This window comes from Hoplias malabaricus, chromosome 2, assembly GCF_029633855.1.
Source record: "Hoplias malabaricus isolate fHopMal1 chromosome 2, fHopMal1.hap1, whole genome shotgun sequence".
NCBI classification, from domain to species: Eukaryota; Metazoa; Chordata; class Actinopteri; order Characiformes; family Erythrinidae; genus Hoplias; species Hoplias malabaricus.
In genome coordinates, this window is record NC_089801.1 from 11,933,660 (window position 1) to 11,961,474 (window position 27,815).

At 37.5% G+C, this 27,815-nt stretch overlaps 3 protein-coding genes and 1 long non-coding RNA gene across 6 annotated transcripts; 2 read left to right on the forward strand and 2 right to left on the reverse strand.

The window, feature by feature from the left end:
* The first annotated feature begins 353 nt into the window (after positions 1-353).
* Positions 354-5,238, forward strand: LOC136675754 (CD48 antigen-like). Its single transcript, XM_066652499.1, is given in 4 exon segments — positions 354-369; positions 1,547-1,603; positions 1,606-1,860; positions 2,843-5,238. Coding segments are annotated over 4 exon segments (561 nt in total). The 3' UTR covers positions 3,076-5,238.
* A 126-nt stretch (positions 5,239-5,364) lies between these two features.
* Positions 5,365-20,088, reverse strand: LOC136687488 (uncharacterized). 2 transcript variants are annotated; one of them, XR_010800483.1, is made up of 5 exons: positions 19,773-20,088; positions 18,604-19,250; positions 13,598-13,730; positions 11,690-11,724; positions 5,365-8,152 (listed from the first exon to the last, which is right to left on the reverse strand). It is a non-coding gene; the product is annotated as an uncharacterized lncRNA (long non-coding RNA). The 2 variants fall into 2 exon arrangements; XR_010800482.1 differs by having other exon boundaries at positions 18,604-20,088.
* On the forward strand, positions 12,781-18,374 carry LOC136687468 (natural killer cell receptor 2B4-like). The gene is made up of 6 exons (XM_066661898.1): positions 12,781-13,065; positions 13,608-13,946; positions 14,375-14,671; positions 14,877-14,999; positions 15,096-15,163; positions 16,867-18,374. The coding sequence occupies exons 1-6, from the start codon at positions 13,014-13,016 to the stop codon at positions 16,936-16,938; spliced, it is 951 nt and encodes a 316-aa protein (XP_066517995.1). The 5' UTR covers positions 12,781-13,013; the 3' UTR covers positions 16,939-18,374.
* Positions 20,089-23,398: 3,310 nt separating the features above from the next.
* Positions 23,399-26,804, reverse strand: LOC136687475 (CD48 antigen-like). Of its 2 annotated transcripts, XR_010800476.1 has the most exons (6): positions 26,712-26,804; positions 26,255-26,593; positions 25,434-25,724; positions 24,538-24,648; positions 23,805-24,452; positions 23,399-23,696 (listed from the first exon to the last, which is right to left on the reverse strand). XR_010800476.1 is itself a non-coding variant. In XM_066661923.1 (5 exons), exons 1-5 carry the CDS (start codon positions 26,761-26,763, stop codon positions 24,397-24,399), a joined length of 849 nt encoding a protein of 282 aa, XP_066518020.1. In that variant the 5' UTR covers positions 26,764-26,804; the 3' UTR covers positions 23,399-24,396. The 2 variants fall into 2 exon arrangements, 1 of the variants encoding a protein (XP_066518020.1); XM_066661923.1 differs by having other exon boundaries at positions 23,399-24,452.
* Between the last annotated feature and the right edge of the window lie 1,011 nt (positions 26,805-27,815).

Here is a 27,815-nt window from a genome sequence, read left to right on the forward strand (position 1 = left end):
TTTATTTCTTTTATTTTGATGATTACAACTGACAACTAATGAAAACCCCATATTCTGTATCTCAGAAAATTAGAATATTACTTAAGACCAATACAAAAACAGTACAGTACTTAGTTAGTCAGTACTTAGGGCTGCTTTTGGCTGAATTACTGCAGCAATGGAGTGTGGCATGGAGTCGATCAGTCTGTGGCACTGCTCAGGTGATATGAAGCCCAGGTTGCTCTGATAGTGGCCTTCAGCTCTTCTGCATGGTTGGGTCTGGCATATTCCATCTTCCTTTTCACAATACCCCATATAATTTCTATGGGGTTAAGGCCAGGCAAGTTTGCTGACCAATTAAGTACAGGGACACCATGGTCCTTAAACCAGGTACTGGTAGCTTTGGCATTGTGTGCAGGTGCCAAGTCATGTTGGAAAATGAAATCTACATCTCCATAAAGTTGGTCAGCAGCAGGAAGCATGAAGTGCTCTAAAACTTCCTGGTAGAGGAAGACCTTGGAGCTTGGACTTCAGAAAACACAGTGGACCAACACCAGCAGATGACATGGCACCCCAAATCATCACTGACTGTGGAAACTTTACACTGGACCTCAAGCAACATGGATCCTGTCCCTCTCCTCTCTTCCTCCAGACTCTGGGACCTAAATTTCCAAAGGAAATGCAAAATTTAATTTTATCAGAGAACATAACTCGACAGCAGTCCAGTCTCTTTTGCCTTTACCCCAGGCGAGTTGATTCTGACACTGTCTCTCATTCAAGAGTGGCTTGACACAAGGAATGTGACAGCTGAAACCTATGTCTTGCATATGTCTATGCATGGTGGTTCTTGAAGCACTGACTCCAGCTGCAGTCCAGTCTTTGTGAATCTCCCCCACATTTTTGAATGGGTTTGGTTTCACAATCCTCTCCAGGATGTGGTCATCCCTATTACTTGTACTCTTTTTTCTACCACATTTTTTCCTTCCCTTCACCTCTCTGTTAATGTGCTTGGACACAGAGATCTGTGAACAGCCAGCCTCTTTATCAATGACCTTTTGTGTCTTCCCCTGCTTGTGTAAGGTGTCAATGGTCATCTTTTGGACAAATGTGAAGTCAGCAGTCTTCCCCATGATTGTGTAGCCTACAGAACCAGACTGAGAGAACATTTTAAAGGTCTTTGCAGGTGTTTTGAGTTAATTAGTTGATTAGAGTGTGGCACCAGGTGTCTTCAATATTGAACATTTTCACAATATTCTAATTTTCTGAGATACTGAATTTGGGGTTTTCATTAGTTGTCAGTTATAATCATCAAATTTAAAGAAATAAACACTGGAAATACATCAGTCTGTGTGTAATGAATCAGAATAATATACAAGTTACACTTTTTGAATGGAATTACTGGAATAAATCAACTTTTTCATGATATTCTAATTTTATGACCAGCATATAAACCTCTTCAAAACACTTTGAGGTAAAGTTACAAGCTGCCATTGTGAATCTGATAAAAATTCTTTAATATGTAACCATGGCTGACCAATATTTCTCTGAACTGCTTCTGTATTTTCAGGTCTGCCTTCCACAGTTGAAGAAGTTGTTAAACTGCAGGAGCTGGAGGGAAACACTGTGGTGATGCTCAGATTCTCTGGTTCTATGGACCTGAGAAAGCAGATATAAACATAGTGAACATAGTGGACAGTCAGGTCTTTAGAGGAGAGACTGTTATAGACTATTACACAGAGAGATTCAGAGACAGATTGCAGCTGAACAGAAACAGTGGATTTTTAACCATCAGAAACATCAGCAGAGAAGATTCTGGAGTTTATCAATTACACATCATCACTGGAAGAATCTCAGACTGGAGTTTCAGACTTAATGTCTACGGTGAGTAAATATTACATTTTTAACCCTATGCTTGGGGTCTGTATGTGAACTGTTTCTTATTCTCATTAATATTTATTTAGTTCATAGTTATTATTATATAAGTATTTATTAACAGTGATTTATTGTTATTGTGACAATACAATTTACAATATTGACAGATTCACCAATCACAGACGACCCCAATTCATCATCAATGTATTTGATCGTTATTGAAAAACATTAAGCACCACATCCAAAAATCTAACTATTTTGGGTTCCATTTGCAATCACAATATTTATCAAGTTTTTCCATATGTTGTTCATATATAAAGTTATGAAAATACTATGGTTAAAGCCCTCCAACTGTGGTTGGAGTCTTGCTCAAGGACTCTTAATGGTACAGCATTTTGTTTTTGCCAGAGAGAGTAATAGAAACTCATGTTAACTATAACACTGAACCAAAACACATACACACACACATATTTATTTATTTTATATACACATACATTTTTTTTGTTTTATATACACATACATTTATTCCAGCACATCAGTTGCTGTTGCTTTGATCTACTGTCACCTAATACTTTATGTCCTTCTATGGCTCAAGGCAAAATAACTCAATGGGTTTACATCATTTTCATATTGATACTGAATATTAAACTTATAAAATAAGTCTGAGATTTTGAGAGCTTAAAAATAATTAATATGCAATTAACATTTTATAATTTTACAACATTAGTTCAAGAACATTACACTGATAAAGCCTCCCACCTAAACCTATAGATAGTGAAAATGTGGCCAAATATATTAAAGCAATGGTGAATTATGAACTGCAAGAATACAGACACTTATTTTCTACAGAAATTCTTTTTTCACATTATGAAACAACCATTAAAATAACACTTACTGGCCTGGACATGTCAGAAATTAGATATTTGACATATTTGTTTTTGTGACCTGCTTAACAATGCTTCTTTATTAATTTATTTTTTTTATTTAGAAGCTCCAGTATCAAAGCCAGTCATCAGAAATCAAAATAAAATACAGTCAGTGAGTCAGAGAGACTGGTGTTCAGTTCTGTGCACTGTGAAGAATGGGAAGGATGTGAACTTGTCCTGGTTTGAAAATAAAGAGAGAATCTCCAGCATCCACAGGAGAGACTCCAGTGACCATCTCTCTCTCCCCCTGAAAATAACCTTCCCAAATGATTCTACTTACACCTGTGTCTATGCTTAAGAAAGTGGAAGTACAAAGGGGGAAAAAAGTATAACTCAAGATCAATTTGATTTAAACAGAAAGGCATGCCTAACAACCCTGCAGTCAGAGTCCAACACCAACTGTGATCAAATTAATGACAGTTTAGACAAGTTGAAGCTTGTCTGACCTCACAACTGTAGTTCTCTTTCTCTTCCAGGTGACTGTGTCTTCTGATTGAGTTCAATTTCCCATCAGTGTCCTCTGTTCTGATGACAGTAGCCATAATTGCTCCACTGATTTATGATTTTAAGACACAAGTAGTAAAGGCAGAATGCTATAAATGTTCATGTGAGACTATGGGTAAACTATAGTTTTGCTTCCATATCTATTTAATATGTTACAAACTGCATAGAATTGCAGTTGCTGAATGACTTTACTGTTGTGTTGTATTTGAGTATAATTCACTCATCCGCTTATCCAGTTCAAGGTCGCAGTGGGTCTGAAGCCTACATGGAATCACTGGGTGCAAGGTGGAAACACCCTAGAGGCAGTGCCAGTCCTTCACAAGGCAACACACACTCACACTTTCACTCACACCTTCACTTACACCTATGGACACTTTTTAAAGTCACCATTCCACCTACCAGTCTGTGTTTTTGGACCGTGGGTGGAAACTGGAGCACCCAGAGGAAACTTACGTGGACACAGGGAGAACACACAAAACTCCTCAAAGTCAGTCACCTGGAGTGTAAATTGAACCCGCAACCCCAGATCCCTGGAGCTGTGTGATCTGCTGCACAACCTTGCTATCCTTATTTGGGTATCATTGAATTTTTATTACATTTTTTGTATTTCACTGAACTGCACTATGGATGAGATTCTGAAATATAATCTCAGCTCCATGAAGAAATAACATTAAGTCCTAGTCCAGACCTAAACTGCACTGTTCATAAAGTTGTTTTGTAAGATGTTTGTTTGAAATCGCTGTTCTGCTATAAAGATCATCAGAATAATCATATGTTGTATTTTGGACACTGGTATGTTTTACAACCAAACCAGCATCAGGCAGCTCTAAAGACCATTATAAACTTCATAGGAACAAACTTTAGCACATTCCCACTGATCAAATGCCTAATTTTTTATCACCAGGTGTCTCTGTGCTCTTCATTTATCCATTTTTTTACGATTACTAATGTGTATCTGGTATTTATTTTAACAGAATATGAGAACTGAATCACTATAGCTGATAAATGTGTGACTTTTGTTTGGGCTTTGGCAAAGGTGGGCAGGCCGCCTTATGGCCCTGTTTTAAAGCAAAAGGTTGATAAGTAGTTGCCCACAAATGTTTGGCCTGTGGTGAAGAATACTCTAATTGCAGAATGACTCAAATGTGTGTCAGCAGATGGCGCTATTCTCATATCATTTAAAAAATATTCTGTTTTTTTTTATTTTTTTATTCTGGTATGGTCATATTTGGTCATATTTGCAGGTCTACAATTACCTTTCAGTGGAAAGTCTCCATAATTTAGCTTAAAACAAAACTTAATCACTTGCTAAATGTTATTTGTGAATGTTATTATGGGGGGGGGGGGGGGGGGGTTATAAAAACGGCTTCAGATTTCAGTGATTTTTCTAGTTAATTTCTGCTGGATTCTGCTGATACTCACTGAAGGCTCTTATATTAAACTTCACTTCAGCAAAAATTGTACAGGAACAGCTCTTAAGATCCATCATAACTCCAGTGGATGCTGTTAATGTGGGCTTGTATGAACTTGTTTAATTTGGTGCTAGGCGACTGCATTTGAAGTGACGTGGAATAGCTGCTCTGTAAACAGGTCATTAAAGCTCAAGTTAAAACCTCCTCTAGTCTCAAAACAGATTACACACATCTGTCAAATTACTACATTATTTTCTTATTGTTGTCATAGTGCTACCGCGACCCTGAAATGGATTAAGAAGATGATGATGATTTCACAGTGCTGTGGGTTGGTTTAAGTCTGTAGGTGAATATTTGATTACAGCAGCAAACCTAAGCCATTAAAAAAAAAAAAAATAAAAAAAATAAAAAAGAGAGTGTTCCGTGATATTTCTCATAGTCCACACTGAAGAAGGTCCTCCGCATACTTTGTTATGCTGTAAGTGTTTATGCCACACACCTCTCAGCTGATGTCCCGCCTCCCACGTCAGATCAGTCTGAAACAATGTATCTGAAAGTGAGGGGAGGGGGAATTAATAAATAAATAAAAAAACAAAAAGATCTAAAAGTAAAAACGATCTTTAACTGCAAAAAAGATATTAAAATTATTAAAATAAAATTATAAGATCTGAAAATTTGAAAACCTAAAATCTACAACTGAAAAATATAAATAAATGGAAAAAAATTAGCAGGCCTCAAATTCAAAATGAGTGAATATTTGCAAAAAATACTATAAAGTTTATCCGTTTGAAAATATTGTTTTTATTTGTTTTACACAACATCCCAACTTCATTGGAATTAAAGAGTTGTACATTGAAAAATATAACAAATTTCAATTTCAATTTCAACTTTCAGTTTCAGGTTTTTTCAAAACTTACTCAGGCACCAACTCAGGTAAGGAAGCAGAGCTGATTCCCAAATTAAAAAAAAAAATTATATTGTGGCATCGGCCGCTATGTGGATTGAGTGGGCTACATACAACGTCACTACCCATAAACACCTGGGTTGTAAATAGTCATGTTTCATTGTATTAATTCCTTGAGTGTTTCAGTTTATGTAGTAGTTTGTGGGTCTTGTGCATCGTCTTTTTTGGCTTTCATTCTGTCTTGTTGTATGTGGTTAATTTGATTAATTATGTGACTTACCATTTTCGTGTTGTGGTAATGTTTTGGTGTGGTCAGCCACTCTGGCTCTGTAAGGGTGGTGTTTCTTTTATTCAATACGTGTTATGTTATTCACTGAAAAAGGAATAAACAACAGTTCTGCGTAATGCTGAATCCTTCTAAGCCTCCTTCCTCACCCAGCACGCCACAATATGTATCTTTATATAAGGTATATGTATACCTTATGGCATTGGCCAGATAAAAGGTTTGGTTCTATGACAAATACATGACTCAAACTTAAATAATCTAATCATCACTCTAACAACATCATATAACCATATTATACACTGAGAGTATTGGCTTAAAGCAATGTTGTATCTCTGGTAACAGGACTAACACACCCTTTTATGGGAAGGAATTCCCTCCCTAACGAGCCTACCTTCAGTGACAAGGGGAGGACAAGAAGCCGGAGAACGGAGATTGAGCCTGTTGGACCCAACGACTTGGTGATAACGGCAAAAAGAGTAAGCAAGCAAAATTTACTCACTTTTCAGAAGCTGATGCCTAATTAAGTCTCTTGATAAATTTATACATTAATTAAATCTCGTTTAGCAACACATTAGTCAAGTCATATCGCCTAGCCTATCTTTAAATTCGAACCGGTTTGACCTGCATTGATCCAGTGAGAATTTCTAAGATCGTGCTATGTCTAGTAAATAGTCTCTTTTATCTTAATAAAATATTCCCATTATTTGAAATAACAGTGTGTGGAGTTTGTTCATTAAGAGTCTTAAAAACCTGAAGAACTCACGTAGCAATGACAGTATTCACTCTCTAACTACTTGTTAATGTTTTTGTCATTTAAGTCAATCATAACAATAACAATTATTACCATTAGTCAAAACATCATTAATCAGAACGAGTTCGAATAAGGTCAAACGGTACAATGGTAACTCAATTTCCAACACACACTACCACAGTAATAAACTGTGTTAATACAGTGTTAATACAGTAACACACTGCAACTGCAACCTACTACATTTATGCTAAGCTGTTCAAGGTCAGCCCACCAAAACTGGAGAAAGGTAGGGCACTAAGTCACCTACCCTCCCAAAGGGCAGCCCTTATAGGATTGGATTCTCATACAGGAGTTCAGCCTAGTCCTTGACTAAACAGCAATTTGGATTGTGATTTTCTATTGGAGGATATAGTCCAGGACTAAGCGTAATACCTATCTGGGAAACAAACCCATCAGGCTCATTAATAAACCAGGTTGTCTTTAACAGTAGAATAAGCATTTTTCTTAACCATCCAGTATATTGTAAAATTGCACTTCCACATACACTATCAACCATATCATTATAACCTACATTCACTATCTGTTCTTTCAGATATAAGACTAGAACTCCACCCGAATTGCTGTGTCTAATCCACTCATACAGCACAACACACACCTCCATCACATCAGTGTAAGTGCAGCACTGAAAACGATCCACCACCCAAATCATACCTGCTCTGTAGTGGTCCTCTGGGGATCTTGACTGTTAAAGTACAGGGTGAAAGGGGGCAAACCATATTTGAAGAGCAACAGATGTTTGGGGATCCATTAAAAAATAACCACAATGAGTGAAAATGTTTACATCATGCTTGTATTTATAGTAAATAAATGTATAACACCACTGACTCATCAAGATTCAAAAGGAAGTGGTTGGGGCCCGTGGGTAACGTGTGAAGTAAATCAAAAGGAAGTGTGAAAATTTAAAAGAAAGTGTGAAAGAGGTTTTGGCACCAAAGTCTCGTGATTTTTTAAGCAGAGATTACAATTTGTTTTTGTCGAGAGGAAGTGTTTGTGAATGTTGTAACAGGGAGTGGAGTCTAAATAAAGAAACAGAACACTTTAATACCTTATGAATTCTATTTATTATGTATCAATTTTATATATCAGAAAACCTCAAAGTATTACGAGAAGAAGCAGTGTTTCAGTCTTTGATATGTGTGTGTGAAAGACCTCTGTGAAAGTCATAAATGTGGGCTGAAGTATCTGGGGCAGGAGTTAGATGTGAACAGTGGTTAGTGTTGTTCTGCAAATGTACAGTTGCACAGAGTGAAAAAACAAGTGTTTACTGCTCTGCTCTTCTGGTTTTTCCAACATGCAACAAACAAATATTTAACATCTTTGATGTGACTAGATTTAAAAATAAAGGCTTTAGCATGAAATGTATGTATCCATATATACACACCAATTATATTAACTCCACAGAAATATCCTGAAACAAAATGAACCTCTTTGCAGCATCTGCACACAACCCTGAGGTCACTGAAAAAGAAAACAAAAAACACAGAGATTATACTTAATTTACTAATAATGACTGTAGATATGAATACCATCTGCCACAGAAACACATGTTTTAGGGATCTACATGTCTAGTATGGTTGTAGTAATAATAATAAAATTCATTCTACTTATCCCTGTATTGTTATGCTAACTTGAGAGGAAAAAGAGAATGAGAGAGAGATGGTAAAACTCATGTCAAATGCCAGCTGACCTATTTACTGTTTACTGAGAATGAGATCTGTGATGATATCACCTTCACAGAATGTGAGTATATAACATTGCATCAAGGGACAGTGTGAATAATATACTGTACAAAATACTCCTGATTTTACATTGTTTTCGTCAATGCAAAAATTAAAGAGATATTTTCTGTTTCATGTCTTTACAGTTATTCATGTGAAAGACTCAATGTGGTTTGATCTCCTGAGCAATCAGGGAAAATGGGGATCAGGTGGAAGTGAAGGCATACTGGTTTAATCCTCCCTCAGCCCGAGTATTTAAAGGGAAATTTCATTAAAGGTACATTCTGAAAGTAGATGGCTTCCTGAGGGGGGACAGGGTGAAGTCACTGCAGCCTGCTGTCCAGAGAAGGACATTACTCAATAAAAATGGACTATAAGTAAGAGGGGCGAACACTCTGGACCATGTATATTCCAACATCAAGCGTGCTTACAGAGCCATACCCCTCCCTGACTTGGGCCAGTCAGACCACCTCTCTCTGTTTCTCATCCCCACATACACCCCCCTCATCCGACAAACAAATTTGATTACCATTAACACCTGGCCTGACAGCACCCTTGACACACTACAGGACTGCTTTGCGCAAACACAGTGGGAAGTCCTCCATCATGAAGACCTGGCAACATTCACAGACACTGTACTGTCTTACATCAGATACTGCATGGATACGGTCACTGTGAAAAAATCAATCTGGGTATATCCAAACCAAAAACCATGGATAACTAATCAAATCCGCATACTCCTCCAGGCCTGTGACGCGGCCTTCAGATCGGGCGACAGAGCACTATATAGTGCCACTCACACTGACCTGAGGAGAGGCATTAGAATCGCCAAAGCACAGCACAAGAGGACAATAGAGGAGCAGCTGAATAACCCTCGACAGGTTTGGCAGAGCATCCAGTCCCTCACCAATTACAAAGGCTGTGCTACGACATCCGGTGACTCAGACGTGGCACTGGCGGAGGAACTGACCTGCTTCTATGCCCGCTTTGAGTCCCAGGCACAGCTCTTAACTACAACACCACCCACCCTCCCACTACAACCCATTCCTGTTTCTGCCCCCCCCCCAACTCATTCTTGCAGCTGAGGATGTGAGACGGGTGCTTCGTGCCGTGAACCTCAGGAAGGCTACAGGCCCGGATGGTGTACAAGGGAAGGTGATTAAGGCATGTGCTGACCAGCTAGCACAGGTCTTCACCAATATCTTCAACCTGTCACTGAAGCAAGCCATCATCCCAGCCTTCTTGAAATCAGTCACCATTATCCCAGTCCCCAAAAAAATCACCCACAACCAGTCTCAATGACTTTTGCCCGGTAGCACTCACCCTAGTCATCACCAAGTGCTTTGAGAAACTGGTTCTAAAACACAGAGTCTGTCTCTCCCCTACTGTAGACCCGCATCAGTTTGCATACTGGACTAACAGGTCTACAGAAAATGCAATAGCCATCGCTCTCCATTCAGCGCTGAGTCATCTGGAGAAATGGGGGAGCTATGTCAGGATACTTTTCATTGACTATAGCTCTGCCTTTAATACAATAATCCCGGACTTTTTGATCCCCAAGTTAGTCAATCTGGGGCTTCCACCATTAACCTGCTATTGGATCAAAGACTTTCTGATCAATCGACCCGAGCAGGTGAAACTGGGTTGTCACTTCTCCTCTGTCCATACCCTCAGCACTGGCTCCCCCCAAGGATGCGTGTTGAGCCCACTTCTCTATTCAATCTACACATCCGACTGCAGCCCTGCCCACCCAGAGAACATCATAGTGAAATTTGCTGATGACACAACGGTGATAGGACTGATAACAGGGGGAAACGAGACGGCCTATAGAGTTCACATATCTGCAGACCTCTCTTGGACAGTAAACACCTCTGCACTGGTAAAGAAGGCCCAGCAGCGGCTTCATTTCCTGAGGGTGCTCAGAAAGGAGCAACTACACACACGCCTGCTGGTGACCGTCTACCGCTCCACCATTGAGAGCCTACTGACCTATGTGTGACAGTGTGGCACTCCAGCTGCACAGAGGCTGACAGAAGGAGACTGCAGAGGGTGACTAATACTGCAGGAAAATCATTGGCTGCTCTCTGCCTTCCATAAACTCCATCTATAATTCCTGCTGTCTCATTAGGGCCAGGAACATTCTGAAGGATAACACCCATCCTGGCTTCCACCTCCTTAACCTGTTGCCTTCTGATAGGCACTACAGGTCCATACTGGCCAAAACTAACAGACTCAGGGACAGCTTCTTTCCCAAAGCCATCATGTTGCTAAATGGGAATCTGCACTAACTGACATTTACAGTGTCTTATCTGTTTTGTCTGTCCTATTTGTCTACTTATATGTTTAGTCCTTGTCTGTGCACAGTAGCGTTTTTACACTACACTACACTACAGTAGTCTTTATTAGTTAGTCCTAACTTTCTATTTGAATATTGCACTGTGGGCACTTTTAAGGAGCAGCTTCCAATTTTGTTGTACTATGTATACTGTGTATGCTGTGTATAATGACAATAAAGGCTTTCTATTCTATTCTATTCTATTCTATTCTATTTGTGCTTACTTTGAGCTGCTCCTTCACAATAAACCAGCTATAAATCACTGTGGTCTGTGGGTGAATTCTAGATGTTATAAGCCTTACACTGCACTGGTTAAGATGAAGAGACGACAGAGTTTCTAATGAAGCCCTCAGAAACTCACTTCATCATATTTGTACTTTAAATAATAATAGAGAAGAGAAGGATTGGGTGCAATATAGCATGAGAGGGTGTAGTTTTGTGCACTGGGGGTGTGGTTTATTTCCAGCTCCACACGCCCAATTTTCCCTTCCCCTCTGAAAACATGATGCTTTTGGTTAAGAGCCTCTGCTTTGTTTCCTGACTCTGCAGTTTTCATTGTGGTGATTCCCCCTTAAACTTGTTACAGAGAGTCTACAAAATGGAGAAGTGAAACGTATGAGTACAATTAGAACAGCTAAAACATTAGTGTGGGATGGGTATCAAATTGTGGAAATGATGAAGGAGCAAAGTTGCAGATACATAACATTACTTTAATCTCAGCATCAGTCTAAAGTGACTTCATGTCATGGAACTAACAGATGATTTAAAAACCTTAAACAAAGACTAAGGGAGTAGAGACTAGTTTCATTTTCTGAGGATTTTAGGGATGTTCCTGATGGAAGTCAAGTGTTTATAAAAACCTGCAGCTTCATGTACCTGTGGCTCTTGTTTACTTGCTGATTACATGTTTCAGTTTCACTGTGCTTTATACAGTCTACTTACCTGTCTATATATCCTCCCACTCTGCTGAGCTCACACTGTGGAAAGAAAAAAACAAACACTGAATAAGTGATGAGGGATCAACAATAAAATCATGTGACATCCATTTTCCATAACGGCTCTCAGCAGCAGCCAGTTGCATTACAACAGTTTGATACTGATCTGTGGATAATTGCAAAATGGAGGAAAGATGCATTAGGTCCTCCAACACGAACCAAAACTCCACTGTGCAATTCACCACAGTAAATTGAGTGTATAGTAAGTTTTGCATATTTCCCTTGCACTTCAGCAGATATTTCCCTAGCTACACAAAGCCAGTACGATAGATTCAAATTTGAGTTTGAGTTTGATTGGCAATAGCGCTTTATTCAGTCATTTAATACTAAAAATTAATATTCTGAGCTAAAAGCAAGTCCTTGAATCCTAAAACTGGCAGCAAGTGCAATAAAATAAATAAATTAATTAATTAACAAATCAATTTAAAAACAGGAGGATCTCATTTTTTTGCATGGTTCTCTTTTCTGTGGTTGGTGCACTCTCATCACACTGGCAGTGTTCAGCAGCCCCCCATCTTAAGTCTCATACATTATAACGGAAGTGGTGGGTTTCAGCTTCAAATGTGGCCTCACTGTATCACATCTAAATCTTTTTCATAATATCAGGGAACGAGAGGATGCAGTGAAAGTAATAAACTATTTTTATAAGTTATACATTTTCAGTGTATTTTGAAATATAATTTGAGAGTGTGGGAAAACAAGAAGAAAGAACCCAATGACTTTGTGTTACTTGTTTAGTTTGATTTATTGTTACATGTTGCATTACATGTACAATTTACATATTACATTATTAAAGAAAATGTATTCATTTGTGAGCTCCAATTATCTCTGCAATTTAACTTTTATTATTTGTTTTTAAGTTATAAACATTTGCTTTTACACATAATACCAACCTTACTGCCAAAATACATGCACATAGTGCTTTTAAAGAGTATTAAAAAAAAAGAAATACACTGATAAATAACTTATCAATGTTCATCTGAAGTGAACTGTGCTGAGAGTGCTCCAGTATAAAATAACATAAGACTGAAAGTGAAGCTGTATTTAATCTCTGGTGTTTGATATCAGTTTGTAAGAGTCTGAGTGTAGTACAGTGCAAGGCTCAGTTTAAGTTCAAATCTGCTTTTTAATTCCCGCAGTGCATTGTGGGCATGTTTAGCCTCGCCCTCACTGTCTCATCAGCTCTGTGTTTTCTCTAAAACTGAAGGAGATTCACGATGGAGTTGAAGAGTTTACTGACACCGTTTACTGAGTAGAATGGCACCTCCAACATGTCTTCACTCTACAGGATTCCTGGAGCGGTTATTTACCTGCTTTTCTGCTGTAAGTCTGTTAGAAAATGTGGAGTTCTGAATTTAACAGTTAGTGGTCAGTCCGGTTTCAACGCGGTTCGTCTTTGTTCTTTCAGCTCAGTTTATAGTGCCGCTGTAAATATAGACGTGTTTCTGTTATTTAGAAGAGGATTAAGAAAAGTTATAGCACTGTTTTGTGATGTTATATCACTGTGATGTGCAGTTATATTGATACTTGTTTATTAAAGAGACTTTATGTAGTGTGAATAGTAAAAAAGCAGTAACAATGAGCTTTTGATGAATGATGGAGAAATTAAAGGTAGGTTCAGGTACATTAGTATTTTTTGTGATGACTTTTGAATCCCTCAGTGCCACAACACAAGTCTCCAGAAAAAAATATTGCTTTGTTGAATTCTGTTCTCATTTGAACTATGATGAAAATAACAAATAACACTGTTATATATTTTATCATTTTTAAAATAGGTTAATTTCTGTTTTAATGATAATTTTCAGGACTATTTAATTTGTTTTACACCATTTGTTTGACTGAATCTGCTACTTACATTGTTTCAGGTCTGCGGTCCACAGCTGGAGAAGAGTTTGTTAAACTGCAGGAGCTGGAGGGAAACAGTGTGATCATTCACACTGGATTAACTGCAGTTCAGAGTGATGCTCACATTCTGTGGTTCTATGGACCTGAGAAAGCAGATATAAACATAGTGAACAGTCTGGTCTTTAGAGGAGAGACTGTTATAGACTATAATACAGAGAGATTCAGAGACAGACTGCAGCTGAACAGAAACAATGGATCTTTAACCATCAGAAACATCAGCATAGAAGATTTTGGACTTTATAAATTACAGATCATTGCTGGAAAAACTTCAGACTGGAGTTTCAGAGTTAATGTCTACGGTGAGTAAATGTAGAATTCTTAAATTTCAAAATGCAGTGAAACATGATTCAACTTCTAAAGTGGATGTTAGTGAGTATTATTGTTCAAATTAGAATAAGGTTAGAATTAAGTTTAGTATCCGTTAGGTTAAAATTTAGTTTTAAGTGCCAGAATGTTTTTTTCTGCTGAATAGAGATTTGGCTCACTGTTCACATTGGCTGTTTATGAGTTGCAGTAATTTTTAGACATGCTACAACCTGTCTGTTTCATCCTGCAGCCACAGTGTGAGATTAGGAGGACAGTCTTGTCTTTACATTTACATTGCAGTTTATTCCTCCAGTGCTTTGATTTTGTGTTTAATAATATTTTGGTAATTGTATTTCTCTGCAATACTTCTACTGTAATGGTGTTGTTTATTTATTTATTTTTGTTTTTTTGCAATTCCTAGCTGCAGTATCACAGCCATCCATAAGAAATAAGAAACAAACAGCAAAACTCTCAGTAAGTCAAAGAGAGTCATGTTCTCCTCTGTGCACTGTGGAGAACGGCAAGGGCGTGAACTTATCCTGGTTTGAAGAGAAAGAGATGATCTCCAGCATCAGCAGCACAGACTCCAGTGATCATCTCTCTCTCTCTCTGAATTTAACCATCCCAAACAATTCTACTTACACCTGTGTAGCTGCTAATCCAGTCAGCAACAAAACTACGCAACTCAACATTACACAAATCTGTTACATTAACACAGGTATATGTTTTATTTGCACATATGTTTTTGTCTTTGTTGTTAAATAAACTGCTCTAGACAGTTGATCTATAGTTGATTAGCAGCAATTAAACACAATTTTTTTACTAGTTCCTCAGGTGTTCCACTGACACATTGTATAATTACAGAAATATAATTAGTTGTAAAAGAGTTTTTAATTAACTTTAGCTAATTCTTTAATTTTTAGATGAAAGTGCTCACGAAAAACATATCATCATTACCCCGCTTGTCCTGACATTACTTGGAGTGATTGTTGCTGGATCATTAATATCATTAACATGGTGTTGGAAAAAAAAGAGGAAACAACAAAGTGAGTAATTGTACAAAGACAATTAATATTGTGTTTTATCAATGATAGATTAATTTTTAATTTATACAACACACTATGTTCCCTTTTTACATCCAGAATCTGAAGATTACCTGAATTATGCTGAAGTGAAAACTACTGCTCAGAATTCAAACAAAGCTCTTGAGGTAGTATTCACATTCATTAATTTATTCATTGTCTGTAACCGTTATCCAGTTCAGGGTCACGGTGGGTCCAGAGCCTACCCAGAATCACTGGACACAAGGTGGGAACACAAGCTCTTGAAGGAGCACAACTCCTTCACAGGGCAACACACTCACAACTATGGAAACTTTTAAGTCGCCAAATCTACCTACCAATGTGTGGTTTTTAACCATGTGGGAAACCAGAGCACCCAAAAGAAACCCATACACACATGGGGAGAACACACCAAACTCATCACAGACCGTCACACAAAGCAGAACTTGAGCCCACAACCTTCAGTTCCCTGGAGCTGTGTGACAGCAACACTACTGTGCTTACTTTTAAACTGTTTTAAGGTTATTTGGAAACCTAAATATAAGCATCACCAGACGGAATTAGAAGAGTGTCTGTTCATAAAAAACATCAGTATGAACTGCACAATATATATATGTTGGATGTTTCAGTGATGAGATGAGAAGAAGTAAATTGAGATTAAATTGGGGTGTTTATTTTGGGCGTACCCCAGTGGCCTAAACAAAAAATTGGGGGTAGGAAAATGAAAGAACAATATTGCCTCCTCCTTCAGCATTTAAGGCTGAGGTGTCCTTGGTGCATGAGTGCTCACTGCCTCTAGTGTGTGTGTGTGTGTGTGTGTGTGTGTGTGTGTGTGTTTAATGTGGAGTTCAAAAAAATTTTTTTATCTGTTGGCCTCTTGTAATTAACCATTACAAACTTTAAAATGCAGCAGCAATAAAATTAACAAAAATGTGAAGAAATACAATCTGGTATTTATACTTCTGTTATTTTGCCGTGTCTCTCCTCCATTTAATCTGTGAAAGAAGTCTCTAGGGTTCGTTAAGTCACTTCCGGTGCATCAGCAGGGCCCGGTGGGAGGGCTAAAATTTCTGCCTTTGTCATGCCTCCTTAATAGGGTCATCTGCGGCCACTGGGTGTGTCTAACTGCCTCATTTTTGATTACATCAAGACAACAGGAATGTTATGGCAAAATCTTGAAGTAGCACAGTGGGGGGATAAAAATGGACATTAGGGCTGCTCCTTAACAAGTGCAAATGTGCCACAATTTGCATCTAGAATTAGCATTAGCATGTTTTGAATATGCAAATTATAATATAATTTGTATTATTATTGAACAGATAAATACCTTTTTCTTGTACAACATTAGGTTTTTTCTCACAAGTCAATAGATGGTGTGTTTGAGTTAGTTATTGTACATATAGAAACATATGCCCTGGTGATTTAAGTCGCCTTTGAGATCTCTGAATATGAAATGTTCTTATCTTCTGGCTTTAGTGGTGATTTCTCAAATAATTGCAGAGCACCTCAATTTTTTTTCCTTTTTGATTGAACAGGGTTCCTGCTATGAATTATGAATCTGAATGTGTGCGGACGAATAGGCTTTTTAAAAGAACATGAGGGAGCAGGGATAGTGGGCACAACCAGTTTGGGTTGTTCAACGGCTGGGACTCCTACAATACATTTTCTCCAGTGTATTGTTTGCTTTCGATTTTATTGATGTTCATGCACTGTGATGTTTTCTCAGTTGTACTTCTCTCTCTCTCGCTCTCTCTCTTTCTCTCTCTCTCTCTCTTGTTATATATATATAAATATGTGTCTAAACATTGTTTTCCCTTTTTTAATGTAAGTGTCTTGTTGTGTTTTTTTATAGAGCAAAGTTACCAGAGGGACAGAAATTCAAGACCAGAGTGACTCAGTGGTGTACTCGGATATCATGACCTAAGATTTTCACCACTCCTATATCCTTGTAATGCTATTTTACTAAATGCTGCCTTGTTTTACTCAGTATTCAGCCTGTTTTTCTCCTACCTTTACTGACACAGGTATTGTTAGAGGAAATTCTTAGTCGCACCTAAAAGGACAACAACATTTTTGATGTTTCAGTTTCAGTATGTCGTTATGCTGTAAACCTGTCTCAACCTGTTTTTGCCATGCAAACAGGCTTAGCTTTAGCCTTTGTGTTATTTGACACATTAGAACCACTCTTAACTCAAGCACCAGTGTTTGCACATGATGCCTTTAAACTACTCAGACAAACAATGTTGAAGTGAGATAGAAATTAATATCGAATGGAGTCATCAAGGAACCACAGTCACAGAGAAACACCAACAAAAGCAGCTTCAGGTTCAGTCCCACACACTGCCTCCTCATGTTTTAGTTCATGATCAGAGCATTTGGAGCAGTGTATAGAGTAAGAGTCTGAACACATTTGTACAGGTTTAATGGTGAAGAAAGGGTTTCATGTCAAGTAGATCAATTTTGACCAATATAATTTGTTTCATTACAACATCGCCTCCTAGTGTTCAGAAAGTGTTCAGGTTTCGCACGATGTTCCTCAGCCCAGGTCCTGGCCACACCCTGCCCTGCTTATGTTTATTCATTTCCCTTCTTTCAACACACCTGATTAAAAGTTAATGAGCAAGTAGTTTCAGAGTTTCCGTTTCAGTGGAAGGTCACCACTAAAATGTGAAGGGCATGGTGCCTCCAGGACCAGGGTTAAGAAACGCAAGTTTATAGTACACTGTTCATAACCAGTCAGTAAAATAAAAGAATATATTACTGCCCCATCAAACAGATTTAACTTCCTAAAATACATCATCCACCTTGGAGGTGCTACTTTTATATTTCTTTATTCAGTTTTAACAAGCTACACTTTAAACAAAACTGAACTTATTACCAGCTTTTTATAATCACTTCAACTCTATTCTGAAATGTCAGTATCTAGTGGATATATAATTTGAGTAAATGTTTTCACAATAGATCATACATAATTTGCATTGCTGCTTTACTCCCTTTCATAAAAGATTGCACTGTATGTAATTCTGTATTAATGCAGCTCATCTCCACAGAGGATTAAAGACACTTTTTTTTTACAATCATTTGAAAACTTTCACCTACTGTACCTCTGTAGTGAACTCCTCAAAACTTTGAGAACGAGAACTTTGAGAACGAGTTTAAACCAAATCTGTCTCAGCCACATTCACAAATGTTGTAGATTATTTTTTTATTGATTTTATACTGCATTATTTAATTGTATTGTTTTTCTCTGTGACCTTGAATGTTAGATCACCTGAACAATAAACAAAAACTAAATAAAAAATGCATATGCATATTGTATCACTGTACGTTATATTGCTAGCTTCCTTTTATTCAGGCAATAACAAAGTCACATAAAATCTAATAAAAAACCTAGATTATGAAAATAAATTTATATTATTTATTATAAAAACTGCTCTTTTAAATCACTGAAATGATCAGCTTGTTATTTATTTCAGAAAATCCATCCCTGAATATTACTTTCTTATGGTTAATAAGTGACAGTGAAGATAATTTAGTTAATTTATGGATAAGTAAATGTGATAAAATGAGTGTAAAGACTTTCACTTACCGTCGTCTCGCGCACAGTGAACTCCACACAGCTCTGTAAACCAGTTCAGACCAGAGACCTGTCTCAGCCACAGTCACCAAACAGTGTCCAGTTTATTAACAGAAGGAATTGAAGGCATGTCCAGAAGTAGTTTGTCAACAGTGTTTCCATTCTTTCTTCTAGTGAAACTATTTACAGAAAGGTAGAGGAACCCTGCTCTCGGAGCGATGTCTCTCTCTCTCTCTTCGTCTCGAAATGGCGACGAACTTTCAGCTGTTTTCTCCTCCTTCATGATGACGTAGGACAGTGTCGTCATTCATATTTTAATAAAACCGTGTGTCCTTTACTGTTTTGCACACAGCAAACTCACAGTGGACGGATAAACCTCTATTTTAAAGGTAATTTGTTTATGTAAAGTAGAAAAGTCTTAAACTGGAAAACATTCACCTACCGACCAGGACACACTACAAAAACAGTCCCATTAAACTCCATCAAGCTCATCCAACACTGTCCAGACAGGGGTTTAATGCCCAAAGGAATCTCAGATATTTCTGAGAGCTGTTTGAGTTTTTCATTCCTCCATGTACTGAGAATATTTACAGTAAAGAGCCCTGCTCCAGCCATGGTTTTAATAGGGAGGCAACAACACAGCGTCTGTCTCCATCACCCTGTAAATAGAGTCATTTCCAAAGTCATTGTCCAGCAGAACTCTTTATAAAACAGAGCTTTCACCACAGTCAAACAATATTTAGAGATAAAGTAACATACATTTTGCTCACGCCTGCTGTTAAAATCCGTCTAGTTTTAGTTCACGTTTCTGTTGATTTTAAAAACATTGGGGGGAAATTTAACACAAAACTCCAATTTTGTTGTAACCTTGTTGTAACAGGCCACATTTATTTTATTCACTCTGAGTGATTACACATTAGTATATTGTTACATGAGCAAATAAACAGTAAGAGTGCATTAAAATATTCACAATGGTGTTCTCTGTAGAGGCTGTGAATGTATTTCATTTAAATATGTTATTTGACCTGTGGTGTCCAGAACTTTGCATATGACTGTACATGTAAGAAGTAACTGTCATTCACTAAACACTGAGATGTATGTTGCAGTGTTTCCCATCTCCATGCTCCATTTCAGCATTTTCACAGACTTTCAATGAAATTAAATGTGAGTTTCACTCTTACCACTGCTGAGTTTCTGTATCAGTCAAGTCAGAAGGAAGAAACATATGCTTCAGCTTTGCTTCTTAGATCATCTGTTTGATCTGGAATGAAGGGTGGAATTGAAGGCATGTTCAATGACCAGTTTGTTTTAGTCTCTGCTCTGTACTGAACAAACCTGTTGTAGAGTAAATGTACATCTTCAGTTTCCTTTGGCAAACAATAGTGATTGTTTCACTTGCATTTGTTTTATTTCTAAAATAAAGAACAAGATGGTTTACTGCTGCAACAAAAGAGCACTATGTCCCTCTGAGCTAATCTTTCTAATTCATTATCTGTAACCGCTTTTCCAGTTCAGGGTCATGGTGGGTCCAGGCCAACCCGGAATCACTGGGCGCAGGGCAGGAACACACCCTGGAGGGGGTGCCAGTCCATCACAGTCCGACACACCCTCTTGAATCGCCAATTCACCTACCAACTTGTGTTTTTGGCCTGTGGGAGGAAACCGGAGCAATTGAAGGAAACCCACGCGGACACAGGGAGAACACACCAACTCCTCACAGACAGTCACCCGGATTGGGACTTGAACCCACAATCCTCCTAACATCATGGATACTGACTGTTACCCTGTCCACTGATAACAAGCCAGACGGTCCTTGTCCCCTTTAGCCCAGAGTGTGTACCATGATTCCCAAAAATAATTTTACATTTTCATTTGCCAACCAAAAGACACTTTTACACTTTCCCTCAGTCCATCTTAAATAATCTTGGGCCCAGAGAATACATTTCTGGATCTTGTTTTTATATGGTTTCTTCTGTGTAGAGTTTTAACTTGCATTTCTGGTTGCAGTGAAGTTCACAGATTTGGACCTAGACCCTTGATTACAGAGAGTGCTGTGGATTCTCTGAAACTTTTAATGATATTATGAATCATAGATGATCTCCAGATTCTGTGTATGTTTAAGTTGAGAAATGTTATACATGTTATACTTTATTATTTGTGCAGTCTTTTTCAGAGTGGTGAAATACATTTTCAGTCTTTTGTTGGTATCTGATTTTTCAATGTGTCGCGGGCACAAAATTCACAGTATGTTTTTTTCCAAATAATAAATATATGTTTGTTTGTTTTTTGCTGCAAATGGGCTCACACAACATCCTTAGGTACTGAAACGTAAACAACATTTATTAAACAGGACTGGTCTTACCTTAAGTTTGGAGATACACTTTAAACATTAAGGCCAACTGATGTACACTCACTGCAGACAAAATCATTTAATTGTGTGCACCCTACTCCCTACTTGTGTTCCATAAAAATCATTATTAATAAAATGGGACTCCCTGAATAATCGACACAAGCCTGTTGTTATAAATCATGTCATCAAACACCCCATTAATGCAGTGATTTCAGAAGAAACATTCACAAAGCAGGTGGATAAAAAAAGGTTGGACAGTGTAATGTTCCTGGTTTAATATTACACTTAACCCCAAAGAGTTACCAATGGAGCAAAATGAAATTCAGCTCAGCGTCACTACAGTATTAATCTATTCCAAGCACAATAGATCACTGAAGTCCTGCTGGAATTTTTAGATAGATTCATGCCAAGCTATAATTTGTGACATTAATTAATAGTGTCACTGCTATCACATTATGCAGTAAACATTTCAAAACCTGACATGTTTGTTGGGTGAATATTTACACTCGTCATTGGACCCTGTAAATAATGAGGTCATTACAAAATTCTGATGTGTGTTTAACTTGTAGAATGTTTTTTTTTTAATTCCCAAAATGTAAAATATGGGCGTGGCGCTCGCTCAGGAGTGGTCTATGGAACAGCCAAAATACCTGTTTAAATTAATGTTCACATATTATTTTATACAGTTCAGTGTTCAGTATCAGTATCAAATATAATGATTAAATTATGTCAGTTATTATTTTGACAAATGAATATTTGATTTCAAAAATGATTTACAACCACTTAAATGTTATGATGTGCTATGATTCTCTCAATATAAGTCACTGCGTGTGTTTGTACAGAGATAAGATCATAAATGGATACAAACTTAAAAGACGAGTGTGGGAACAATAGAGACAGCCTTTACCACAGTGGTCTTAAACCCCCAACACCTTCACCTACTTAAACCCTTAAACACACACACTGCCAATGAATTGCTCTGAGGGAAAGGCCCATTCTTTTGTTCTTTCATTCATTCATCATCTGTAACCCCTTATCCAGTTCAGAGTAACACATTTTCTTGTCATTTTTCAAATTGTTAAACAGTGATGGTTACTGCAAGTTTTTGAGTATTGCATGAAAACAGATGCTCTGTTAAAGACTGTTAAATGCTGTAAAAATTGACCTATAAATCAGATCTGTGCTGCTCTGTTCAGGGTCATAATGCTACCTAATGTGGTTGTGTCTATGTAGGTCAGAATGTATGAGGGTCTGCTGCAGAATGTGAATGTGGCCTGTTCTACCCAATGGAAATATGTTTGAACTCAAATTTGTACCTGGGTTTTGTGGTTCCAGTTCTTGTACACAGTACTTGTGTGTTTATGGGTTTTATGGCATTGACACATACCAACCTGATGTTTACCAAACTGAACTTGTCACTTCAAAAAGGCTTTTACAGAAAATGAAAGGCTAAACAACGTGGTCACAGAATTGTTTTTTTAGTGTGTGTTGTTCAAATGATTTTGCAATACAGAAAATAACCATATGGTATCTGTGCAAATAAAGCATTGTGACAGCTCAAGGACTCTGGGTGTGACTAGGATTCACAGGAGAGCCCCCAGTGTGCACTGCTCCTATATCGGTTCATGGTATAAGGGGTTATTAAGGAGATCTAGCTGTTGTATGTTTGTGTGCCTGTTAAGGCTTGGATTGTAGTGAGATGTGTTGTTGTTGGGGGCTTAGATGGGTGTCTACCGGTGTGTGGCAACTCTGGATCTCGCTCTATATTTATTCATTCATACATTCACTTACTGCTGTGACCAGTTAAGGTTTGTGGTGGGTCCAGAGCCCACCAGGAATCACTGGACACAAGGCAGGAACACACTCTGGATTGGATGCCAGTCCATCACAGTGTATCACACATGTACTCACATAATCACTAGGACTCTGTTTAATAACCAATCCACTACCAACACTGGCATGAGAGCTCTGGGAGAAAACCCATGCAGACACAGAGAGAACACACACACACACACACACACACACACACACACAAACACACACACAAACACACACACACACACACACAAAACCCTCACAGAGAGTGATGGGGTTGGGGCTCCAACCCACGACCCCAGAACACTGGAGCTGTGTGACAGACACTCTGCGTGTTTCTTTAACGGCCTGCAGGGATGTTGTTTTGGACAAGCAATTCATGACAGTTTGAATACTTCAACTCTTCGAATATTCTGAGGACATCAGTTGCAAATGACCATTCAGCACCGTTTCAGTTACAAACCACAAACACTATCTATCTGCAAAACCTCAGTAGAACTGTCTCTTCTGATTCAAGCGTACATTCTGTCACAAACCCTTCATATTTGGCTATGGTGTTAGTTTAATGTTTGACCATATATTAATTAATTAATTCATTCATTTGTTAAATTGTAAAATACAATTTTATTTACAATGGCATTTTACAAAAGACCAAGGTAAGACAGAGACAGCTGGATTTCTAGCTAGAGAAAGCAGCAGAAAGAAAAAGAAAATAATTACTAACTTTATATTCTGTAAAAACAGTTCTGCAGAAAACAGCAAAACATTTAGAAACTCATCAACTGCTGTCAGCATCTCACAGATCACACACTTATCCAGGAAAAACGAAAGAGCTTTAAATTGTTGAGCAGGTTCTGTTCTAGGTGAAAATATGATGAGACATGGGACACACGTTTTGATCACGAGAGGGCGATGTTGTGTAGTCACTCTCACAACTTTCCTGTAAAACAAATCAGCACACCAGTCCAATACGGAGCAGAAACGTAGCAAAAAAACTACAAAAAGCAGAAATAATTGTTTGTAATCAAATCAGGATAACTGAACTCACTGAAACACTGCATTGGCCCTTCAGTACCATGAGAAATCACCAGGTTCACCAGTGTCACTCTTCCCCAAACATCACCCAAACAGTGGGACAAAGTAACACAGCACCAGCCTCAGTTTAAAATTGAATTAAAAGCCTTTAATTAAATAAGAGCCAGCCTTTAATATCTAGTAGTATCTGTGCTTCCTCGAAAACCGGGAAATGATTTAACATAATAACTTCCATGAGTCCATAATAAGTCCATGCCAGTGCTATTACCTCTAATAAAGCAGTGTTTAGAAAGATATTATTCTAATATTTCCACTCACATTCTAATCATTTCAGTTTTGTACTGGCTCACTTTAGTCCGTGATTCCAGTCAGAACAGATTAACAATGTTTAAGTATTTTAGCACGGACAATCACTTCCGGTGCAGATTAAGGAATCAAGTGTAGGTTTCCAGTGCAAAAGATTAATTACTGTACATGTAGAAACAATAATGGTGCAAGACACTAGCTTAAAATAATGAATATTAAATAGTAATAATAATAATGATAATTCAATAATTTGATAACATCAATTTTAATCATTAATAATTAATTTTTCCACCAATACCTCAGCAGCTTCTTTTGAATTCTTCATAAATAACTTCTGTATAACACAGCTCAGTATCTAAAAACAAACAAGAATTGTGAATTATTGCAAATACTCAATTAAATATAAAACACAAAGAAAGTCAGAACATGTATATTTTCACCTTGGGGCACAGCCCTCTTCCAGCAACACATCAATGATAAAACAATCATTCCGACAAGTAGTAACACAACAGCCTCTGTCTTCATGGGAATTCTCTCAGATGGTCCTTTGACTGTTTATTAAAAAACATAATAATAAATAAATAAATATAATACTTAAAAAATACTTCTGTTATAAGTTAAACAGTGACAGAATGAATCACTTTTATGTTCACATTATGAACAATCCAAGGCAAAGATTTAAATGTACTAAAAGGCCATAATTTTAATAAAGTGCCTCAACATCATTAGAGTGTCAGTAATATAGAAAGTGTTAATTTTTTACACTAACATATTAATTTAACACTAATAGTGTTGATTTAACACTGGTGAATTTACTGTGTAATAATAGTTTTGACGTACCTGTGTTAATGTGACAGAGTTGTGTAACACTGAGCTGTGTAGTTTGATTGCTCACTGGATTAGAAGCTACACAGGTGTAAGTATAGGTTGGTTTTGTTATATTTAGAGATAGATAAAGATCCTCACTGGAATCTGTGTTGTTGGTGCAGAGTAAGGGACCATTTTAAAGGCTTAGGAAACGTTTGCAGATGTTTTGTGTTGATTATTCTAATTTTCTGAGAAAATGTCTTTTGGGTTTTCATTGGCTATAAGCCATAATCATCAACATTTAACTTTAAATGCATCACTTTGTGTTTCACTTTTTGAATTTAATTACTGAAATACATAAACATTAATGACATTCTCATTTACTGAGATGCACCCGTATCAGCATCAGTAGATTTTTAGAGTTATGACTGAAGTTAGTTCTTGCTATACAACATTGATCAGAATATTTACATTTTTATTAGCAGTAAAAACAAGACACAAAATACAATTATATAATGTTATCATGTACCTGTGTTCATGTAACAGAGTTGTGTAATGTTGAGCTGTGTAGTTCGGTTGCTGATTGGATTAGAAGCTACACAGGTGTAAGTAGAATTGTTTGAGACTGTTATATTCAAAGAGAGAGAGAGATGATCACTGGAGTCTGTGCTGTTGATGCTGGAGATTCTCTCTTTCTCTTCAAACCAGGACAAGTACACATCCATCCCATTCTCCACAGTGCACAGAGGAGAACACCAGTCTCTCTGAGTCACTGACAATATTTTAGCTTGATTTCTTATGACAAGTTTTGATACTGGACCTATTGAATAGAAAAAAACGTATATTATTCATACCCTCTTCCAAGTGTCCCACAGTGCAGTTTCTGCAGTGCTGAGCCCAGAGTAGCAATGACAGACTGTTCTCCTTATTACAAGTCAGTGAAGCATCACAAATATTTTCAAGCTGTAATTTTAAGTAATTAGATATTCATTAATGCATTAGATATTTTACCATAAATCCTTGTACTGTTCAATATGCACAGTTTTTAAATTACTAAATGTATGTTGGGTAATTACAAACAAAACACAGGTAATTAACTTATGTCCCCATGTGAACTTTTTTTTTGTGTTTGTGTTTTTTTATTATTATTTTAATAACTTTGGTCCCTACAGTCACTCAGCTCACATGAACATAAATCTAAAAATTATTTTTCAATCAAACCATATACATAAATTCCATGGTAGCAGCTAGCTGCTATTTATTAAAAGTCTGAACCTAGTTCTACTTATACAAATTATACCTAAATCTGCCACTATAAACTATTAAGATGAAAATGTAATATTTACTCACCATAGACGTTAACTCTGAAACTCCAGTCTGAAGTTTTTCCAGCAATGATCTGTAATTTATAAAGTCCAGAATCTTCTCTGCTGATGTTTCTGATGGTTAAAGATCCACTGTTTCTGTTCAGCTGCAGTCTGTCTCTGAATCTCTCTGTGTTATAGTCTATAACAGTCTCTCCTCTAAAGACCTGACTGTCCACTATGTTTATATCTGCTTTCTCAGGTCCATAGAACCACAGAATGTGAGCATCACTCTGAACTGCAGTTAATCCAGTGTGAATGATCACAGTGTTTCCCTCCAGCTCCTGCAGTTTAACAACCTCTTCTCCAGCTGTGGACAGCAGACCTGAAACAATGTAAGTAACAAGTATGATCTAGTGATAGGACAGAAAATAATCTCATAATCCATCTCAGTTTATAGATAAAGCCACCTTCCTAAGTGGTGTAACAAATAGACTGCTTACAGCAGAGAAGCAGGTTAATAACAGCTTCAGGAAACCTGTAGACTGAGGGCATCTTAATGGTTCCATTTTACTCAGTAAACCATGTCCGTAATCTCTTCAACTTCATAGTGAATTTTCTCAGAGCTTCGGAGAAACACATACAGAACTGATGTGACCACACTGGGCGAGGCTAAACATACCCACAATGCACTGAAAGAAATGTCAGTTTAAACCGTCAGCAACTGTTGTACAATTGTAGGCTCATCTTATGAAAAATAAAACATTTATTTGTAGACCCCCTCTCGTGTGTGTTTCAAATTTTTTTTAGATTTTTTTTACAGATGAACCACTGACTATATCATTGTAGCACTGTTGGGAATCATTAGACATGAACTTCTTTGAATTATTATGTTATTTGTGCAAAGTGTGTGTGTATTGACACTTTTCTGGAAACCAAGAGAAAATATGATGTTGTTTTGCTGTTTTTAAAATGCAGGTCCTAAGACCTCAGAAAGTCTGTGCTCTCAAATATTCTGTGCTGTTTTCTACAGACAACCAGAGAGAGCTTCTGAGCTACTGTTGTCTTTTTCCCTATTTTATTTGCACATGTTCCCTGCATAGACTTCAGTTTCACACACAACATCTTCAGAAAAATGTTTAAATATTTTAGTGTTATTCCTTATATATTACATTTTTTTTAGAATTGCTGTTGTTGAAAACGATTGTATATGAAAATTGATTTGGACAATGGTAACTTACTGCAGTACCATACTGGATTACCAGCTAAACCAGCACCAAAACAGTATACTTACGTATTACTTATTAAGCTTGCACCATAAAGCCCCACAGAATGGTTTCCTCTGACACATCACATCCGCTAGGTGTCAGTGTAACATCTGTTTTATAATCTATGATTACAGGGGTTGGACAAAGAAACTGAACCACCAGGTTTTAGACCACAATAATTTATTAGTATGGTGTAGGGCCTTCTTTTGTGGCCAACACAGCGTCAGTTCGTCTTGGGAATGACATATACAAGTCCTGCACAGTGTTCAGAGGGATTTTAAGCCATTCTTCTTGCAGCATAGTGGCCAGGTCACTACGTGATGCTGGTGGAGGAAAACG